Here is a 17,106-nt window from a genome sequence, read left to right as displayed (position 1 = left end):
TCAAGTTAGGGGAGAAGAGATGAACAATGATAGGAGCAAGCCAGCCCCTTGTGTATGGAGGGAAGAAGTCTAGGCTTGTTCTCGGTGTGAGACTTTTGGCCTCATTACATCCCTAAACTCCCAACAGCTTGTGCTGCTCTCTTTCTGCTCTATGTATATGATTCTTAATGCTCAAAGAAGTGGCTTAGTGGGAAGACTCACATTAGCTCTGCCCATGTCCAGCTCCTGCTGCATCTGTGTCTGATCAAGCCACCTTAAATACAGCAGTCCTCTCTCACAACTCCATCAAAAACCATTATCTCTGCTCCCTGCCTATGGTGTTCTCCAAAACAGCTGATCCTCCTCCTTCTTTAAAATAATTCATTTTTATTAGATATGTATTGGTTTTTCACCCACATGCTTGTCTGTGCAGCACGTGCATGCCTGGTACTCATGGAGGCCTGAAGACAGTCACCAACTTCCTGGAACTGGAGTCACAGATGGCTGTGAGCCACCATAAAGGTGCTGGGAATCAAACCTAGAGCTTCTAGAAAGCATCCAAGTGGCTTTAACCATTGTCATCTCTCCAGATGCCAGCTGGCCTGTCTTTATGTGTAAATAACTAAGCATTGATTTTTTTGATGATATGTGCCTATGCTCCCCGTCCAAATAGAGCTCTTTAGGACCAGAACTTTAATGGGTCTTATTCATTGCCTGCTTCCAAGTGCTAAAAGGGAGATGGAGCTGGTATCAACAAACATTCATGGGCAGGTAGGTAGGTGGATGAAAAGAGCAGAACACTGATGGGGACAAGGAAGAAGAGGAGGAGGAAAAAGGGGGAGGAGGGAGGAAGAGGAAGGCTTTGTAATGCTAATAGAACTTTTGAGAAGCACAGTGAGAGACCAGCAAAGGCTTGGCAGAGAAAAGGAGGCTAGCTGGGATGTAAAGCTAAGGGAAGGAAGCTCTGGGATGGCAGAATAGACAAAAGTCATGATGGAAAGGGGTAGGAGATGACAACCAAGAATTAAAAGGAGTCAATTCTGAAGATGATACAGAGGGATGAGCTAAACAGCTGGCCCCTATCAGAGCAGAGAGGAAATTTTGAGCAAGGACACTATCAGTATCTTGTTCTCTGCACCACACCTGCAGGATTTCAATGATCTTCAGCTTGGTGTCCATGACCATGATGTCCTCCTTCTCTGGCTCTGCCTGCTTCACGTTTCCTTCAGGGGCAGTAGCCATGGGTGTCATGGGCAAAAAGCCTCCTCCACGAAGCACCACTTGGGTCATGAGCTCCCCAACTCCGTGGATAGATCGCATGACATTACTGCCTATAAAGGGCAAAGACAGACAGATCATGGTCATGACATTTTCGGAGACAGCCTGCAGCATCTGGTTAGAAGTATGGCTTTTTTTGAGACAAATTATTTAACACATATCTGTTCTGATACACTCCCTCAACTCATGGAACCCAAGAGGTTAATACGCATTACTAATTTAAGGCTTCTGGGAGCAATGGGAAGAATAGGGGTTTGACATTTCTGATGGGGCGTGTTTGTTTATTAATTACCCCACCAAATTTGACTCAGCACCAATGATGCGTGCTTGTTATTGTGCACAAAATAGGAATATAAGTTAGCAGGGTACAAACACTACTGCTTTTAACAAGAACTGCTTGGTCTTGAATTACCTCACTTCTGAGACTCAGTTTCCTGAGCCTATAAAAAGGGCTCTATGGCAGAATTCAATGCTATAATATATGCAAAACATCATCACACAGGAATTGACAAAGAGGGAAAATCAAGTCAAATACCTTTTTCAAAATCCTAGCTGTAGGAAACCAGCTAAGCATATGATACATGGTGGTTATTCTATGCATATTTTGACCCCAAAATACAGGAAAAATGAACAGATAAGCACGGATTTGCCTATTCACAAAGTGAAAAGAAATACCAAGGTACAAGTATGCACTTTACTCCGTCATATAGGAGTACCATCATCAAGTGTCTCAATAGCATCGAGACCAGACGGTAGGACTTAGGCTTCAGAGGGTTAAACATTCAAAGCACAGGGTCACTTTCAAATTATTCCCTAAGACACATGGAAAGACTCAAGCAGATGCAAAGCAAAGAGAAAATTGCTGAGGATGACTGGAATGGCCAGAAGTGATGGCACTGGAGTCGTGGAACCCTTACGCATTTTATTTCTATTGCTATGCTTCCAATGTTGCGACTGGACAAGACAGGATGTCACATGATGAGGCATGGCATGCGTGATGAGGAGGGCATCTCTTAGTACAGACACTTCAGATACTCACTCTTCAGCTTCTCCTCATCATTGTTACCTTTATTCTCTTCTCCTTTCGCCATCTTGCTAATGGGGAAGATGGTAGTCACATGGACACAGTCTAATATTGCCAAGAGGATCTTGGTTAGTCGGAGAAGGTCAGAAAAGTTGTAGAAACCAAAGTATATGAGATTTCTGGCTAAGTTCACAACCTGGTGCATTTGAAAGAAGAAGAAATGGTGTTCAGTGGTCTTTGTCCTCTGGTTCCACGCGATGCTGATTAGCCTAATCACAACATATCATGCCCTTCTTTATGGATAGAGAAGGCACACATCTAGTTCTCTGTTTCTGATTAAATTGCATTTTGTTTCACAAGAAAGAAAACTAAGAAATGAAAATTTGCAAAACCAGCCGGTGGAGGCGACGCACCTTTAATCCCAGCACTTAGGAGGCAGAGGCAGGCAGATCTCTGTGAGTTCTAGGCCAGCCTGGGCAACAAGAGCTAGTTCCAGGACAAACTCCAAAGCTACAGAGAAACCCTGTCTAGAAAAAAAACCAAATAAATAAATAAATAAATAAATAAAATAAAATAAAATAAAACAAAACCCGACTCATCTGCTTTGCTGACTAGTTCAGAAAAAAAATGGGCCTAATCAATTGGCATCCTGACTTGCCAAGGGCATACCACATCATAACCAGTAAGAACACAGATAATGATGCTGTGGTTCTCTGGAACATAATCCCTAAAGCATGATAGTAGTTTTGGAAGTAGTTTAATGCAAAAGCAACAGGATTTATGTTCCTCAGACAATTTACCTGACTGGCAACTGTTCTATTTTGTTTGGAGTAAATCTGACCCAAATTCCTTTTGTGTTTCAAAACTACAGCACTGTGATACAGTCACTGAGGATTGAGATAGTTTCTCCTTACTCCACAGAAAAATAACCCCTGTTAACAAAACTTCAAAGACCATTTCACCATGCCTTACCTCAAATGTAAGCTTATTTTTCTCCTTATCAGAGAAGGGGAATCTTTGACAAACCACATCTCTTAAATACTCCTCCACAAATTCCATCGTCTGAGCAAACCTCTCCTTAATTTCATCTTTGGATGCCCCACTGCTGTCGTAGCTGAGAGGAGAAGAGAGAGAGAAGGAAGGAGAACGGCAAGCTCTTCCCAGCCAGGTCCTTTCAGGCTTCTCAGCCTCTGAAGACAGCACCCCCCGCCCAGGGCTCAACTTACACTCCTTTCCTTAACACAGATGCTTACATAGATAGCCACGCATCATGTTTACTGTCTGTCTGTCCCCACTATCGCAGAGATAGTTTTCTAGATTCTGCACTAATATTTCTGTCTTGGCACATGGTACACCCTCAGATATTTGCAGAAGGAAAAAGCTAAATAAGAGAAAAACACAGCCCTGGCATCTTACTTTCTCAAGACATTCAACAATATTTGCTAGTTACACAGTTCTATTTAAATGTGAAAGAAAGAAGTTCTTTCTCCTGTGATGTCACTAGGTCACACATGTGCTTTATCTGCTAGTACACAGAACAGTAGTATCACAGGATTTTTAAGTAACATACGATCTCTACAGGGAGCTGGACCCAGGCTTACTCATCAATGGCGATTTCGGAGGGAATTTCTGACCACAGACGGGCATATTTCACAGGGGTCACTTGCTCTTGGGGATCTCGGTCCACATGCATGTGAAGCATTAGGCGGCAAAAGGACGCCCTGAGGTCGTACGGTAGGTTCTCATCAGACATACAGCGCAGAATAAGATCAACATCCAGCTGGCCAGAGATCTCATTGATAGCCAGGTACTGGCGGTCCAGACACATCCTTGCAAAGAGGTTAAGCTGATACCTGAGAAAAATCAACAGAAGGCTCGTGCTTCAGAGATCAGTCAATACAAGGGGAGGCAGAAAGCAGGGTAGTCCAGGTGGCCTCAGATTTCATAGGAGTGACAGATGGCCACCCGAACTTACATATCAACATCCCTAAAAGACTGTTGTATACCCAATTTTAGATTCTATATTAGGGAGATGGAGGAAAAGTTCAAGGTCTGCCAAAGCCAGCAACCCATAGTCACACATCAGTTTAGCTGTGCTAAAACAATCATCTCATCCTGTGATTCCATTTGTAATTTTATCTTATAAAATAAATAGGGAAAAATGACTAGGCCTGAAATGATTATCTTTCTGCCCTCTAAATCTCTCTCTGTTCTCCCCTGTATTTTATACAGACATCAAAGACCATTCAAGAAATGTCAAAGACACTGTTCATATAAGTGTAATTAAAATTTTATAATATCAGGGTTGGAGAGATGGCTCAGTGGTTGAGAACAATGGTTGTTCTTCCAGAGGACCTGGGTTTAATTCCCAACACCCATATGGCAGCTCACAACTGTCTGTAGCTCTAGTTCGAGGTTATCTGGTATCCTCACACAGATATTCATGAAGGCAAAACACCAATGCACACAAAATAAAAATAAATAAATTATTTTTAAAAATCTATAATATCCTTAAGATCTTTTTTAACACGTAAGTTAATACTACTAAAACATAGATTGAATCATCCAGTTTAGGACTGCTTAGTAAAGTTAAAAATATGAGTTCCCACCAACCCATCTCTTCATAGAGAATGGAAACTCATGTGTGAACACAGAATTAAGGATATACCCTTCATATGACATGAAGAACTCAACTGTGGCATATGATGGAATATCAAATGTCAATAAAAGTGACATACTAGCAAATTAGAAGACATACAACAGTCAAAATTAATGAAACCATCTACCTCTATTAACACGGAAATTATACTTTCATATATCTATTAGAAACAGCACTAAGGAAAGCTTTAGAATGGTATTTGCTGTAAGGTATCTTTTACCTAAAATCTGAGGAATAGGAAGTATATACACATGTAACACATTGTAAACACACAAGGAGGAGCTGAAGCGATGAGACAATCGTTCAAAGCACTTGTTCCTGCAGAGGACCTAGGTTCAGTGTCCAGCACATACATCCAACCATCCAAAGGCTCACTTCCCAGAAATCCAGCGCCCTTTTCAGACCACCACAAGCATAAGCACATATGTGGTGATGCACATACATACATGCAGGCAATATGTGTACACATAAAATACTTTAAAAATTAACAAAGAATTTTTTTAAAAAGACCATCATATATATATATATATAGACTAGAATAGAGAACAGACTAGAATATAGGCGTAAGAAAAGGCATGCTACTGCAAAGTTTTGTTTATTTTATTAGGAAATACTAGAAATACTAATTTTTGTTCCCTTTTCTTTTAGAAGTATCTAGTAGGTAATGTTTCTTCTTTTTCTTTCTTTTTCCTTTGCTTCAGGTGGCATGGCTATATGGCCTTGGGTCTGGGACCAGGACTAGGGACTGAGGTGACTAGCAAAATTGGACATTGGTGACATACAAAGGGCACAGGCAAGTAGATAAACATTCCAGGAAAGACAGCAGCTCGAGGGAGTTATGAGAACTGGAGGGTGACAGCCAGAATGTATCTGTGGCGTTAGGCAGGAACAGACAGCACGTGCTGAGCATCAATGCCTTGGAAATGCACCATACCAAGGTGCTGAGCATCCATGCCTCGGAAATGCACCATACCAAGGTGCTGAGTAAAAGAGTTACTCAGATTTGGGGATTCTTGCATAAACTTTATCACTGTTGTTTTGCAAATCTGAAAATCTAAAATACTGCAAAATCTGAATCTTTTAAAGCATCCTGCTTAAGGTTCCAAGAGTTCTGTATTGCAATTTCTGAAATTTTAGGTTAGGGATACATGACTTGTATTAGTGCAAATCCCTGGTTTTTTATCATGTCCTTGATACATGCACACAGATAACTAGACTATGAAAATACAGCTGTGCGCATACACAAGGGGAGACATTTTCTGTAAATGTTCTAGAGGACTGGCACTATTATTCCTAGTTTGAAGAAGAGGGCTTTGGAACATAAGTCAAACTTAGCTAAAGTAACAAGGCTAGTTACGAAAAGAGAGCAAGACCTGGACAGATGCAGCCTGATCCTGCAGTTTGCTTGCTGCTTACTGCAGTATAGACAGGCTATGCTGTATGGGCCAAGTGTAACAGAGGCGGAAGCAAGCTCTTGTTCTTCCTATGACCAGGACACACAACCAGATAACGATGGACTATGAGTCTATAGTACCTTCCACTCAATCCTCATCAACACATATCTGTCTTTCGGTTGGACAATCTTACTGTAGGCCATCACACCATTCCCCAGAACAGTGGTTCTCAACCTTCCCAAAGCTGTTTGGGACCTTTAATATAGCTCCCTATGCTGTGGTGACCCCCAACCAGAACATTTTTTCTTTGCTACTTCATAACTGTAGTTTTGCTACTGCTATGAATCATAATGTAAAGATCTGTGTGTTCTGATGGTCTTCGGTGACCCCTGTGAAGGGATTGTTCAACCCCTGCAGGTTGAGAACCACTGCTTTAGAGTGAGAAACAGAAAACCATATGCTCCCAAGTACCACCACTGTGGGGCCCTTCGGCCCATGTCCAGCATGCCTCCCACTCACCTGTAGTAGCTGAGGATGTCCCGGTCTTCCTTCTGTCCCTCTTTAGCATCTTGCGCCAATTCCCTAACACTCTTACTTCGGATCTCTTTGTTGCTGTCCCTCCAGAACAGCCAAACCTCTTCCTCATCCTCTCCAGCTTCCAGAGCATTCTCTCCAGTGGCCACGCCTTCAAACTCAAAACGAGAAAGAACCAACCTGTGAGAAAAGGAGACAGAGTTCAGTTTTTATGAAATCCTTTGAAGTCTTGCTTTGCTTCTAGCCTAGAAATACACAGAAAACTACTTTGTTCTTTATTCTTCCCAGAGGCAGAGCAGCAAAGAATCTGTGTGGTCCTCATGTGCTTTAAACTGGGAATTCTTAACTAGGACAATTTTCCTCCCAGTACACACCTGGTTACATTTTTGGTTGCCAAAATGGCAAAGGATGTACTGCTAGCATTGAGCAGCCACAATCCAGGGACACTTTTGCTAAACATCCTATAGTGATAGGACATTAGCCACCACAAAGTCACCAAGCCCCAAATGTCACAATGCCAAGGTTGAGGCACCTTGCAGTAACACAAGTTCTTTAACTTTTACAACTAAAAAAAAATTTGCATCACGCTCTTACACCTTAACTCTATTTAATACTGTCCATCTATAGTGCTACAGTATAATCACCAGGAAAAATGCTCCTTTGCTAAAAGTGAATTACTACTATTACCAAAGCAGTAATAATGGTAATTATTACTATTATCAACAATAATTGTTATCACTACTTTACTGAGGACCAAAAAGCACTGTTTAAACATTTTTATTACATTTTTATTTGTTATGTGCTACAGTGGACATGCAGAGGCCGGGGGACAATTTTCTGGAATCATTTCTCTCCTATCACCACGTGGTTTCAGGGGATTGAACTCAGGTTGTTGGGTTTAGTAACAGGTGCCTACACTCTCTGAGCCATCTCACCAGTCCAACAAACTTTTGAGCAATGATAATTTAAAACTTTTACCAACACTAATTAATATTAACAATGATTATTTGTTACATTCTTCATGTTTTTATGAATGAACTTCAAGGTTCTTCAACTCTTTAAGCTGTGTGTCAAATGCTCCCTGGTGGGTTTACACAATATTACAATATACAGAGTAAGTGACATAGTATATTTTAAAGTATCCTTCTGCACAGAAGATCACACCAAAAGCAAGCTAAACACAAGCTCAACTGTTTTTCAAAAAAAAAAAAGGCCTGTGAAACAAAGATGAAATTCTACCAACCGTCATTAGACTAACTCTGTAAAGATGAAGGGCTAGGTTTATTCCCCATGAGCATACACATCCATTTAAGATTTAACCTTATCTTTTCGTGCCTGTCCCTAGATGGTACTCACTTGGTCTCAATCAGGATGTCAGCATTGGTGGGATTCAGCACAGCTTTACAAATGAGCTCCTGGGTCACAGGAATCGACTTGTTCATGGACACGCAGAGGTCAGAGAGGTAATCCAAGAACCTAATGAAGAGGAAAGAAAGCAGGATGTTTAAGATGTTGAACACAGAACAAGCAGAGGGAGCCTGATTCTTCCTCACACAGAAGAGTCCTACATTCCCTTGTCAAGAGAAGTCAGGAAATTCGGGATCAACTTATAATTAGTGATCCTAGAGAAGCTAAATAAGAAGAACCCAAAGAAAAACATATAGGCATCCTCCTGAATATTAACCTTCATCAGTCGATGAAAGGAGACAGAGACAGAGACCCACATTGGAGCACCGGACAGAAATTCAAGGTCCAAATCAGGAGCAGAAGGAGAGAGAGCACGAGCAAGCAACTCAGGACCGTGAGGGGTGCACCCACACACTGAGACAATGGGGATGTTCTATCGGGAACTCACCAAGGCCAGCTGGCCTGGGTCTGAAAAAGCCTGAGATAAAACCGGACTCGCTGAACATAGCGGACAATGAGGACTACTGAGAACTCAAGAACAATGGCAATGGGTTTTTGATCCTACTGCACGTACTGGCTTTGTGGGAGCCTAGGCAGTTTGGATGCTCACCTTACTAGACCTGGATGGAGGTGGGTGGTCCTTGGACTTCCCACAGGGCAGGGAACCCTGATTGCTCTTTGGGCTGACGAGGGAGGGGGACTTGATTGGGGGAGGGGGAGGGAAATGAGAGGCGGTGGCGGGGAAGAGACAGAAATCTTTAATAAATAAATAAATTAAAAAAAAATAGCACGTCCTTGCCACTACTCATCAAAGGGTCACTGGAAACTGGCTGTCAGTCCCCAGGGCAGCAAGCCTCGAACATAATCCAAGGGCAGTGACAGTCCCATATCTTAGATGCTGCGCAGATACCTCCTCCTCTCTGGCGCCTCACCTGGGCTCCCTGTTCTTTCGCACCAGGCTGACGAACGTGTCAATCTCTGCTGCAGTGATGTGCTTTTCCAGGAGTTTCCGGTTATTGTGGAGCAGGGCGGTGATGGTGTCTTCAGCCAACACATCATAGCCAATCTGCTTCTGCATGAAGCCAAACTGCTTGGCTATGTACTCCTTTGAGGGAAAGAAACACAAGTCAACAGGAGAGATAAAGACGGTGTGATTAAATTAAACAGAAAAACTAGCAGCGGTGCATGAGGACTGCAGTTCAACAGGCAAACGACCTTGGGCATCTTTCTTCAACCTTCTACCCCAGAGCAATGATGGCACAGCCCTGCATAGCCTTTACTAAACCTATCACACAATGTCAGCAAGGAAAAGAAGAATCTTATCATGTACAGGTGGATATTTTCAATGTACAACATCAATTTTTGTCTACTGACTCATTCTTAAAATAGGGTTGGAAGCCTAAGACCTGGATATAGGACATTTTCTTAATTAGTGATTGATGTGGGAGGGCCCAAGTCATTGTCAGCAGTGCCACCCCTGGGTTCTATAAGTTGGTGGTCCTGGGTTCTATAAGAAAGTGGACTTGGTAAGCCACGAAGAGCAAGTCAGGAGAAAGCACCCCTTCCATGGCCTCTGCATCCTCTCCTGCCTCTAGATTCCTGTCCTCACTGCTTTTGATGATGGAACTGTGAGTGAAATAAACCCTCCCCTGCCCCAACAAAAACAGGGTTGGAAGCAGTTACACAACTCTGAATATATTACTAATTCAGGACAGCTTAACCTTCCCCATTCCCCTTGAGCTGCTGAATACTGATAATCCCTATCTGGACATTTGGAATGTCAGCCCATGGCAGTTTTCTTTTTCTTGAGTTAAAAAAAAATCATTTTTTAAACTTTCTTTTTTATTTGTCTGAGTATTTTGTGATTGTGTATGCTAAGTTCTCCACACATGTACAGTGCCCACAGATGCCAAAGGAAGGCATCAGATGCCTAGAGCTAGAAGTATAGGTCATTGTAAGCTGCCGTATGCGTGTTAGGGACTGAACTAAGTCCTATGCAAAAGGGTACAAAGCTGTTAACCACTGAGTCATTTCCTGACTTGATTTTTAAAGTCGGTAGGTTTGTGGTATATTTTAACCTTAGTGCTTGAGAGGCAGATTTCTGTGAGTTTGAGCCCAGTCTGGTCTACATGGAGAGTTCCAGGCAAACCAAAACTACACTGTGAGACCCTGCCCCCCCCCAAAAAAAAACAAAGAAAGAAAAGAAAAGAGAAAAATAACACCAATAGGTATAAGAGAGTCAGGAATATCTAGCATAATCAATTATATCCATAAATGCATGGATCCATCTTGGCTTTGCGAATCAAACATCATATTTTACAGAGATATCTGCAGAACCAAGGAAACCCTTTCTGAGAGCTCTTAGTTTCTATTTAAAGATATTTCCCTGGTAGAATGCTTACTCTCCTCCCTCCCCACACCTCCCACTTCCAAACACAGATACACGGGGATGGAAACCCCCTCCCCCCACACACACACATACACACACAACTTTCTAAGATAGTTCTGTCCACGAAAGACTGTATGCTTGCTTAAGATTGAAGTAGTTCTTCAATCTGGAAGTAAATTGGTCCCCTAAGTCCTAAAGCCAGCAGCCACTCAGGTTTTTTTACAGCAGACACAGGTCACATGCAGTCTATCCTTAAGGATGCATGGTTGACTTCAGAAGTACAGCTCTGCCACCTGCCACATGATCCATAAACTACTAATATCCAATCCAGCAGCAATAGCAGCAAGAAGGACTGGTTTGTGTACAAGTGTTATGTCCAGACACACACTACAACCCTGATATCCCTTCACCTAAAGAATGAAGACAAAGGCAGGCTGTATGTATTCTGCTATGATTGAGTTGGAGGTAGACTTAAAAAAAATCTGCAGCCTGCTGGCATGGTTATGTTTCTAAATCATCAGTAAACATTAATGTTATCTTCACGATAAAGAAAGCCTTTAACTACAAAGAAAGTTCAAACTTAAAACCCAGACACAGTGGCAGACCTTAAGAATGGTAACATTGCCAGTTTGTGCACCCTCAGTGCTACAAAGATGCTGGTTGTCCTGTCTTAGCACCACTGACATGAAGCTAGATCATTCTTTGTTGAGTAGGGATGCCCTAGGTGCTGCTAGGTATTTCCCAGTATCTCTGTTCCTACCCATTAGATACCATGAGTGCTCCCAAGATGTAACATCCAGAGGGGTCTCCAGACACTGTCACAGTTCTGAATGAACAGAATCACTGCTGGTTGAGAGTCAATGATCCATCAACACATCTGGCAGTGTTTTTAGAGTTTCCATGCTGTTTATTACACCATTAACTTCACTGGAGGAGTGTGCATCATATTTATGTGTGTATGTGTGACACAGAGAGAAAGAGAATGAGAGAGATATCTCTATTTATGGACAAAATGCAAATCTCTGTATAATATACACATAGACATATAGTCACTTTGTTAGAACATCAGCAAAACTGATCTAGAACCATAGTCAAGAAAAACTAATCTTCAACAGTAGAGGTCATGAAAGGAGCGTAGGAGGAAAACAATCTATTTCTTAAACACGAAATCATTTCAGGCCTAAGCCTTATGGGAACATGGCACGAAAACATACAGCAGAGTTAGGGAAATGGCTCAGTGTGGTGAAGTGTTTCTTGCACAAGCATGAACACCCAGCACCTACACAAAAGCCGGATATTACCATAGACACTTGAAACTCTCTAGTCCTGGGCTGGGGGAAGACAAAGTTCACTAGAGCTTCCGAACCAGCTGCCAGCACAGCTCCTGGTCCAATGAGCAATCCTATCTCAGAGGAACAAGGAAGAGAGTGATGGAGTAAAACACCTTGTACCTTCCTCCGACTTCCACAGGCATAGGTGTGCACACTCACAAAATGCACATTTACCACACACAGAACACACACACATATGTTCCACATACATGTACTGCAAATGTAACACCAATCTCAGAAATATAAGTTTCACTGAAATGTGTACACAGAAGAGATTTCTTGGTATCTTTTCTATTTCTTATTTGTAAGTTGACACCTGAAAATTACACATGTTTACAAGGAACTGTGATGCTTTTCTAGTATCTTTCTCAAGGCTCCTGTGATACATGTTCTTCCCAAACTCGCCAACCATCCGCTTCCTTTTTAGGGGCAAATTTAACAGTGGATTGACTAGTCTCTGCCCTTTAAATGCAAAGGTATATATCACTTAAAACTCATGATTAAAGCACATGAATGTCAGGGAGGAACCCAACATTTATTTCCTAGCCATTTTAATCCCTACCTGGTTCTTCCTGTAGTCTTGTTGTGAGTGTCTCAGGACCCTGTAGCAGAGTCGGCAAATATGTCGGAAAGGAGCATGGCGCTGGTCCCCCAGCTCCTCCAGCCGTAGCATCGGGCCATCCCCACAGTCTGTGAAGGGGGCCTGCAACAGCTTGAAGATCTGTTTGCAAAAAGAAAGAGCAGTCTGCCATCACTGTGTGCTTTAAACTCTAAATCTCCCTCCAGGAAGGGTCACACCTATAGGAGTAGCAGGATTACTCGGAAAGGTTTTCTCTAACCCAAACTCATCATGAGAATTGAAACCTACATCAGTCAATCAGCTGAGCTGGGTTTCTATACATTCAGCACACCTGGACCTCATCGGTCCTCACACACACGGTGGAGCATCATTTAGCAGACTGTGAGGAGGGGATTTTAGGTTGAAGTTATATACCTTTATCACTTCTGCCAGGGAGAAAATAAAAAACATATTAGCTTTGATCCAGGCACTAAAACTGAAGTTGTGAGGACTTGCTAAGCCAGATTTCACAAACATCCACAGTCTAATTTTGACCTCAATTGTCTGTGCATGCCCACACAGGCACAGGCTGACCTCAAACAGCTGGCATGCAATCCCTAGAAGGAGATTCAGTGAGTTTCATAACAGTTTGGAAACTATCTGCCTGGTTTCATGAGACTATCCAAACCTTTTCCTGTAAGACAGTGTGACCTTGGCCACACCAAGCACAAGGCTCCACTGACAGGATGCAATTAACCAACCTGCTTGTGGATTAGAAAATAAAAGCAGCCATCATCTCGTAAAACTTTGAGTGCTTGCTGAAGACCGTTGGATTTGGTGCCTCCTGGATTACAATCCTAGTAAGACCAAAATGAATGTAATTCTTTGCTATCAACTAGATTGATTTGATTTCAGGGAACACTGACTAATAGTGCAGCTCATGGCCAAAGGAAACTAGTTCTCTCACTGGGAAAAGTGCAGCATCTACAGTACGTAAGTATTGTGAGGATTAAAACGGACAGCAATCGTAAACCTCAAAAACACAGTGTCCTACGCAATTGACCAACACTGTTTTAACCCCTCACAGGATAGCTACTGTGGGACTGAACAAGGATATTAAGCCAGAATTCCAATCTAGAATTCAACACATGAAACATCTGGATGTAATTTTTTGTTGGACTTCAAACTCTGCTGAAGTATGAATTTTGTCTCTCACAGCCCAACAGGAAGGAGGATTTCCACATGCTGAATTCTCACGGAGAAGCATGGGGCTTTGTAAGGGGTCCTTTCATTTTGGTCACAGCAGGTTTAAAGGAAACACTAAGCAATTCTCCCGCAGCTTTGGAGAATGCACTGCGTATATTCAGCGTGTGTCCTCTACCTGGATTTGATGTGCTCCTCCCTTGAATCTGTCTGTTTATTTAATACTGTCAATATTCAGAATTTTAAAGGACCCTAGAAGCTCATGGTTAAGGCCTGGTCCCTGATGTGGCTGTTAATAGGTGAGTCCTTTGGGAGGTGACTGGATCACGATGGCCCTGATTTGATTGGGTGGATTCACAGCTGAATGGGTTCCACAGAAGAGGCCTGGTCAGGGAAGCAAGTTCTCTGCTTCCTCATGCAGAGGAGAGCAGCTCTGCCTCAGCACAGGCTCGTCACCATCATGCACTGCACCAAAGGCCAAGAGTGACAGGGTCAGTGACCAGGAACCGAAACTCCTGCAACTGGGAATCACAGCAGACCTTTTCTCTGTAAGATTATTTCCAGGCATATTGTCACAGCGATAGAAAGGTGACTCATACATACAAAATGCCATCTAGACACTTCTGTAAACTAGCATTCCATGTTTATGGAAACATTTAGAAGTGATCATTACAGATGTTCAGAAGACCGCTGGGTTTGTCAAATATCGCAAATTCCCTAAACACACTATACTACTTTTGAATAACATAAAAGTATTACCTGAATGCTTCTTAGGGTACCTAATAGATGAATACCCACATGGCTCATGCCTAGCAAGTATGGTACCTATCAGCTGGACTGGGGTACTCAGCCATGAGAAGACATGGAGAGCCTAACCTAGCTGAAAAGCCTGCAAGCCACACAATTCCAGCTGCATGGCAGACTGAATGAGGAAAACATGAACACAATTAAAAGAGGAGTGGTTGCCAAGGGTAGTGGAAGAACAATGGATGGATAGGTGGAGCAGAAAATTTAGGGGACAATGAAAATATTCCTTGGATTTTTAGGGTAATGATACTGTGATAGTACACACATACCAAAACAAAACAAAACAAAAATCAGGTACAACACCAAGAGAGGACCATAAACTACATATCAATCTATGTTCATATGATACAAGCTCCATTCTGCTTCAGGATATTGACACTGTGGCAGGGGATACAGGAAGACACTGTCTTGCCACTTAAGGTTTGCTACAGACTGAACACGCTAAGCAAGGACTACTTTTTTAACAAACGATAATCCATACTACATCTTCTGGATCAGAGTCATCCATGTCTCTTCGCATGAGGAGAGATCCCATAGGCTTCTCACAAGGCTAACCCTGAAGGTCACCAAGGCACACTGACCTGTTTGAGGATATTCTGTTCTCTCATCAGCTTCTGCCGCTCTCTGTTGGGCTTGGAGAAGACGACTTCCAGCACGTCTTGGCCCGAGTTCGTTCCGCCCGTGACAAAGTAAACCAAGTCTTCCAGCAGCTTTGTGACAGACCTGAGGAGAGCAGAGCTTGCTAAAGGCAGTGTTCACACTTCTCCAGGCTAAAAGCTTTGTGAACAAGGTGAAGAGGACTCATGCTTCCTAGCACCCTCGACACCACAGCTGAAGCCAATTGAGCTACCATACCTAACACGACTCTGAAACAAAACCAAGCACAGTAAGTACAAAAGCACTGCTTCTGGACTTCATACAGCGCAGCTGCCCAGAAAGCTCAGGCCTGCCTCTCTCTCACACAGTTCTTCAGAGTTCCCCAAGGGCTTTTGTAAGTCACAGAGGAGGACTTCTGTGTGGGCACCTGTGGGAAGCACTCACCTTCTTTCGTTCTGGGTGATGGTGCCCTTTTCCAGCTTCCCAGCAATGGAGCCCAGCACCTTGCTGGCATCATTGGCAAAGTCTAGGTCCCGAACCTCAGCAGGAGAAACAGGAACGATGGCGAAGGCTTCCTTGTCCTCCTTCAGAGGAGAGGTACCAATCTGAAAGTCAAGGGAGTTGTCACATGGTAATCTTGATTGGGAAAGTAAGACGCTAATCAAACGCTTTGTTTACAGGATATTGGGCAATCCAAAGAACTTGGAGTTCTCTTGGCATTAGTATCAAGTAGACACAGGAAACTTTTTAGAAGGATGTTCTCCAAATAGGAAAGTAGTTTTGATGGGACTGGTGAAGTAGTAAGGGGGTTATTATATTTTTAAACAATTTTGCTACATCTGCATTGTGTATTTTCATTGCACAAGGTAGTACTATGTTACAAAGAGAAACGTCCATGGGAATATACACTGTGTGGTAAGAAGGAAAAGGCAGAAGGAAATATGAGGGCAAATACAAGCAATAGGAACAACTTATAATTAAGTAGCATTTTATTAAGAGAAAAAGTAAATATGTAAAACGGCAATTACTGACTCATACTGACTTTAAAGAACCTAGAGATTATACCTTTCTTTTAATTTTTCTGCAAACCTAAACATACCTATCAGGAAAAAAAAATTCTGAAAAGAAAAATCCTGCACATATTCATGACATAGAAGCTTCGTGGCTGGCGGAGGAGTGATGGTAAACAGGGGTGGGGAAATCTCTTTTAGATGCACAAAGAGTAGATACTCATCACATACACTGAGAGAGAAAAATACTGAATATGTGAGGGGAATCAACCAAATATCAATGTATCTCAAGACACAAGCAGGCATTCCCATAGGCAAAGCCATGGCAGACATGAAATGATTGCTCAACAGCAAGGGAATAAAAGAAAGGGCCTGTTTATTTTCAAATCCCTGAGCTGGCTTCACCCAGGTATTTGATCCCTTGGAATAAATTTTTTCATCACATCAAGTTTGGTCAAGACTGTACTCTTAACCAAAGCCAAAAGAAACAAAACAACAGGGAAATTCTCCAAAGTTCCCTATCTCCCCATCTGCCATCAAAGGAGCCCTTTTATCAGAGCATGAGGCCAAGCTCTGGACTTACCTTCAGCATCACAGGTTTTTCTTCCTCCTTGTCGATGGGAATGTTTGTGCTGTGAACCCAGGTATTTGTGCACAGGTGTCGGAGACGGACATAGGAGTTTCTAAAGGGAAGCAATGAAAAATTTCAGACAGAAGGACATGTGGGGTCATGATAATGTGGTTACCGTGCACCACGCTAAAGGAAAAACAGTAGCCTGGAGAAACAAAAGAACAAAACAGACTTTAAAAGTTACTGATACACACACACAATGAACGCATACAAATCCATAAGAAACATGAATAATGAAAATGGAACAGACACAGGCAATACTTTAATGCTGACATATAAACACTCAACTGAGTACATCACTAAT

The 17,106-nt window shown here is 42.4% G+C and overlaps 1 protein-coding gene across 11 annotated transcripts in view; it reads right to left on the bottom strand.

The window, feature by feature from the left end:
- Nucleotides 1-17,106, bottom strand: part of Itpr1 (inositol 1,4,5-trisphosphate receptor type 1) — a 341,711-nt gene that overhangs the window by 157,261 nt on the left and 167,344 nt on the right. For 6 of the 11 annotated variants that reach the window (XM_005364968.3, XM_026788263.1, XM_013352965.2 and 3 more), the window contains 11 exons: nt 16,755-16,854; nt 15,606-15,766; nt 15,146-15,287; nt 12,558-12,716; nt 9,208-9,380; nt 8,225-8,344; nt 6,854-7,048; nt 3,883-4,134; nt 3,254-3,395; nt 2,297-2,477; nt 1,123-1,310 (listed from right to left, as the gene is read on the bottom strand). In XM_005364968.3, coding sequence (XP_005365025.1) covers nt 1,123-1,310; nt 2,297-2,477; nt 3,254-3,395; nt 3,883-4,134; nt 6,854-7,048; nt 8,225-8,344; nt 9,208-9,380; nt 12,558-12,716; nt 15,146-15,287; nt 15,606-15,766; nt 16,755-16,854 — 1,813 coding nt within the window. The remainder of the gene's footprint in view (nt 1-1,122; nt 1,311-2,296; nt 2,478-3,253; nt 3,396-3,882; nt 4,135-6,853; nt 7,049-8,224; nt 8,345-9,207; nt 9,381-12,557; nt 12,717-15,145; nt 15,288-15,605; nt 15,767-16,754; nt 16,855-17,106) is intronic. The other 5 variants (XM_005364970.3, XM_026788264.1, XM_005364972.3 and 2 more) reach the window with 1 other exon arrangement.

Source organism: Microtus ochrogaster, unplaced genomic scaffold (assembly GCF_000317375.1).
Source record: "Microtus ochrogaster isolate Prairie Vole_2 unplaced genomic scaffold, MicOch1.0 UNK1, whole genome shotgun sequence".
Lineage (NCBI taxonomy): Eukaryota > Metazoa > Chordata > Mammalia > Rodentia > Cricetidae > Microtus > Microtus ochrogaster.
Note: the sequence above shows the minus strand (reverse complement) of the source record. Positions and strands in the feature narration are given on the sequence as shown.